Source organism: Trichinella spiralis, assembly GCF_000181795.1.
Source record: "Trichinella spiralis strain ISS 195 chromosome Unknown Scfld4062, whole genome shotgun sequence".
Lineage (NCBI taxonomy): Eukaryota > Metazoa > Nematoda > Enoplea > Trichinellida > Trichinellidae > Trichinella > Trichinella spiralis.
In genome coordinates this window covers 1-4836 of record NW_003531001.1, presented here as the reverse complement: position 1 = coordinate 4836, position 4836 = coordinate 1, and the positions used below count along the sequence as shown (strand labels likewise).

The 4836-nt window shown below is 34.2% G+C and overlaps 2 protein-coding genes across 2 annotated transcripts; both read left to right on the top strand.

Moving 5' to 3' along the window:
- Window positions 1-1228: 1228 nt before the first annotated feature.
- On the top strand, window positions 1229-3956 carry Tsp_12515 (putative ABC transporter, ATP-binding protein). The gene is made up of 13 exons (XM_003367559.1): window positions 1229-1447; window positions 1499-1714; window positions 1774-1981; window positions 2031-2127; window positions 2257-2346; window positions 2428-2623; window positions 2739-2763; window positions 2815-2949; window positions 3019-3188; window positions 3325-3413; window positions 3522-3644; window positions 3731-3842; window positions 3909-3956. Exons 1-13 carry the CDS (start codon window positions 1229-1231, stop codon window positions 3954-3956), a joined length of 1728 nt encoding a protein of 575 aa, XP_003367607.1.
- Window positions 3957-4336: 380 nt separating this feature from the next.
- Tsp_12514 (conserved hypothetical protein) lies at window positions 4337-4828 on the top strand (the record flags this gene model as incomplete). Its single annotated transcript, XM_003367558.1, has 2 exons — window positions 4337-4469; window positions 4515-4828. Coding segments are annotated over exons 1-2 (447 nt in total), but the record flags the coding sequence as incomplete, so codon positions are not given.
- Window positions 4829-4836: the final 8 nt, after the last annotated feature.

Sequence of the window (4836 nt, the reverse complement as noted above, 5' to 3'; positions counted from 1 at the left end):
GATGTCGCTGCTCAAAAGAAGCTATCTTCGTTAAAACAGAGACATATTATTGATTTTATAAAATCTGACACAGAGTAAATTTGGTGCTTTATCAGTTTAACGCTGAAAAATATAATCGACCGTGTTAATAAATGTTCATGCAATTTAAGCGAGCAAAGGGCAAATAATAAACACTGGCATGATAAACAAAATGTCTACTCTTCCGCGTCTAATTGAAAATAACAGCTATAAACGTTTCAATTGCGTACATACATTTTGAAAAGTTGAAAACGTCTGATTATCGGAAAGACCCCCAAAACCGAGTGTTTGGATAATTGGAGTTCCACTGTAATAAATGTACAGTTCTATTTGATTTGTTGAAAATAACTTTTATAATATTACGAAATAAGATATAAATTTTGATACTGAGATAAGGCTCTGAGAAACTTTCGTCATACATGTATCACAGATTACCACTTTTTCGTTTAGGTCAACTATCTTTCATTTCATTTTATAAAATTTGTGCATCCTCACAATCAAAATTTAATTCAATTTTCATCGAGATCAAAATTTCCATTGTACATCTTATTTTATAGTATTGTAAATTTAATTATTTATTTTTAATATCAGATATGAAAATGACATTTAAGAAAGCAATATACTTATTTCTTTAATCATTCAAAAACATACTGCTGTATTACAATTTTTGATAACACGTGTTACAAACTATAAAAACAACGCAATATGCATACTGTAAAATCTTGATTTTCGTAATTTACTGTATGCCAGTCGGGTGTTTTGTCAACTTGCGGTTTGCAGTATTTTTTGAGTTTGAAGTTGTTTTTATGCATAAGAAGAACAGATAAATAATTTTGCATTTGTATATTATATTGATAACAATAATGTGCTTGTATTTCTTTTTATATTGTTTTTTTGCATGTTATTGGCATCATGAATCTTCGAAATTTCAGTTTATTGTTTGTTGACTAAGTGAATTTGTATAATTCATATTTACTAATAGTTTGGCTTAGTTTTTGAAAATATACAGTATCTTAACATTTTAATTGTTCTTTTTATGGAAATTTTGTAAAACTTGTTCATAGAATTCCTTTAATTATTAATAATATAATGAATTTGTAATAATTTACTTGCTGTTTATTTATATCATAATAAACTGTTGAAGTTACTATACTGTTTTATTTTTTATTTAATTGTTTGTTAATTTATTATTTTCTTGTTGAAAAGGAAAATGTCTAAATTACCGAAACCCGGTCACACGGAGCAGAGTAAAATTACTCGAATAGCAATAGTGAACAATGATCGATGTAAACCAAAAAACTGTGGTCAAGTTTGTAAAAAATCTTGCCCGGTGGTGCGAATGGGAAAATTGTGTATTGAAGTAACTCCGTCGAGCAAAATAGCTTTTATATCCGAATCTCTTTGTATTGGTTGTGGTATATGCGTGAAGGTATGCTAAACTTGGGATGAAAATATTTTTCTAAGTTTATTTTTCCCTAAGAAATGTCCTTATGACGCAATTAGTATAATTAATTTGCCGAGCAATTTGGAAAAGCACACGACTCATCGATACGGTCCAAACAGTTTTAAGCTGCATCGATTGCCGACGCCGAGGCCAGGTGAAATTCTTGGTCTTGTAGGTACAAATGGTATTGGAAAATCAACGGCGTTGAAGATTCTTTCGGGAAAATTGAAACCAAATCTTGGAAAATATAAAGTAATGTTATTTCAGTCGCTTTGTTTATTCTATATGTATTGGTTTATTTTTGTTAAAAGGAACCACCAGAATGGCAAGAAATTTTGACGTATTTTCGTGGATCTGAGCTACAGAATTACTTTACGAAATTATTGGAAGACAATCTTCGGGCAGTAATAAAACCACAGTATGTTGATCAAATTCCTCAAGCTGCAAAAGGACTTGTCAGTGATATGATAGCGAAGAAGGATGATTTGAAAAAAGCTGATGCAATGTGCAGATTATTAGGTAGCTGTTTTTCATATTATGTTTTATATATTCAGTTGAATAATTTAAGATTTGGAGAATGTTATGGATAGAAATGTCGCAGATTTATCCGGCGGAGAGCTGCAGCGTTTTGCCATTGCTGTTGTTTGTATTCAACGTGCAGACATGTGAGCATTTTTAATTTCATATTTTATTTTACGTTTAAAATTTCATGTATTTGATTAGCACATATATTGATTATATTATAATTTGTAGTATACGTTGATTTTACTATAGGAGAAGCATTGATACTTTAGATACATGTTTGATGAACCATCGAGTTATTTGGATGTGAAGCAGCGTTTGAAAGCTGCAGTGGCGGTGCGCTCTCTGGTGCATTCTGATAAGTAGGTTTTCTGTCAATTTACAATTTTTTGTTTTTCTTTTCTTTATTTGTTAATTTGTTGTTTTTGATTTTCATGTTTTAGTTTTTCCATTGTTGTTGAACACGATTTGTCAGTTCTCGATTATTTGTCAGATTTTATCTGTGTTCTTTATGGTGTACCTGGCGCTTATGGAGTTGTGACAATGCCATTTTCTGTACGAGAAGGAATCAATATATTTTTAGATGGCTTTGTTCCAACAGAAAATTTACGATTTCGAGAAACATCATTAAGTTTTAAAGTAGATTTATTGCAACAGTAGAGTTGATTTTAGTATGCCTGAAATTTTTGAAAATAATATTTAGGTATCTGACCAAGGTTTAGAAGAGCATGTTAGTCGGGCGTGTGGTTTTCAGTATCCATCTATGAAGAAATCTTTGGGTAGGCGAGTTTCTCAGTATCTCAGTTTGATTTTAACGAAATTCAATTTAGGTAGTTTTGAATTGACCGTTGAAGCAGGCAACTTTTCGGATTCAGAAATTATTGTTCTATTGGGTGAGAATGGTACTGGAAAAACGACCATGATTCGAATGCTTGCTGGAAGATTGGAGCCAGACGTGAATGCGGGTGAGAGTAGAGTTGAGCTTGAAAAATGAATGAAACATGGAAATTAGATTGAAAAGAAATTTTTTTCAGGTGAAATACCACAATTGAACATTTCATACAAGCCTCAAAAGATCAGCCCGAAGTCGAATTGTAAAGTTTCAGAGTTGTTGCGTTCGAAAATTCCAGATACGTTTGTGCATCCCCAGTTTGTTGCTGAAGTGTTGAAACCGTTAAATATTGAAGATATATTGGATCAAGACGTAGGCAACTTTTTAAATAAATTCACAATGGGCTGTATATTTATTTATAATTTTTATGATTTCATTTGATTAATGTAGGCAGAGTGTTTTTTTGTTTTTGTTCATTATTATTATTATTGTTGTTGTTGTTGATTAGGTGCAAAATTTGTCTGGTGGCGAATTGCAGCGTGTTGCATTGGTGTTGTGCTTGGGAAAGTCGGCAGATGTGTATCTCATTGACGAACCGTCGGCATACCTTGATTCTGAGCAACGTTTGCATGCTGCTAAAGTGATCAAGAGGCAAGCGAATTTGTTTTTCATTATTGGGGGGGAATTGAAGATGAAGTTGTTTAGGCATATTTTGAACGCGAAGAAGACGGCATTTATTGTTGAACACGACTTTATCATGGCAACATATCTTGCCGATCGTGTTATTGTTTTTGAAGGAGAACCTTCAAAACATGCCTTAGCTACATGGTAAATTGATAGTTATAATTGGTTGATCAGTCATTAGTGTATGCCAGTTTTGATTGATCGTTAAATCAAATGTTTTTTTTTTATAGTCCACAGAGTTTGCTTAAAGGAATGAATCGATTTTTGGAGCGGTTGGACATCACTTTTCGAAGAGATCCGAACAATTACCGTCCTCGCATCAATAAGTTGAATTCTGTTAAAGTATTATTTTATTTTTGAACAGTTTAACAGTTTTTTTCTCATTTATGTTTTGAATATCTTTTTTAGGATACTGAGCAGAAGAGATCTGGAAATTATTTCTTTTTGGAAGATTAATTCGAAATTGTTATTCCAAAATATTTATAGGTTCTTGAATACAGGAATAATGGGAATAAAATTCTATTCTTCTTCTTCTTCTTCTTCTTCTTATTAATATTAATAATAATAATATTATTATTATTACAGTTGACAATATTCCTCAGCGTTATCGCTTTATTTGCACGAAGCAAATGTGTTGTTTAAACTTATATTTTACACCAGCTTAATTGATGATGTAATAGAAAAGTTGCAGTTCATTTTCAGCATGACCGTGGGTTGAAATAGTGAAAAACTTGTATCTTTTCAGTATAGATGTTTTTCAAGAACAGTATACTCGAGGCAAGTTGTTTTGTTTCAATATTAAAAAGAAAAGATTAGTAATAATTTTTTTTGTCTTGATGATGTTAGATGCGGTGGGGATTGTTGGAGCGTTGTCGTTTGATGAAAGTGATATTTTGTGCGGCGAACCGAGGATGTTCGGATGGGCCGACGGTGATCGTGTCGGGCATTCAGCCGTCGGGACGATTGCACGTTGGCAATTATTTCGGCGTTATCAGTCAGCTGTTGAAATTGCAGGCCGACGGTTGTCAATTGTACGTTTCGGTTGCGGACTTGCACGCGATGACCGTGCCTCGGCAGCCGGACGAGTTGCGCCGCAACGTGTTCAACGTGACCAGTGGACTGCTGGCCTGCGGTCTCGGCACCGGTCGTGGAACGGCTCTGTTCCAGCAGAGTCGACTGGGCGAACATTCGGAACTTTGCTGGATGCTGGGCACGTTGGTGACGCTGCCCAAACTGCTGCGCATGTCCCACTACCGGGAAAAAGCGGCTCCGTACCGCGACGAAATGTGCCGATGCGTGGTGACTTATCCGGTGCTGCAGCGGCCGATGTGCTGCT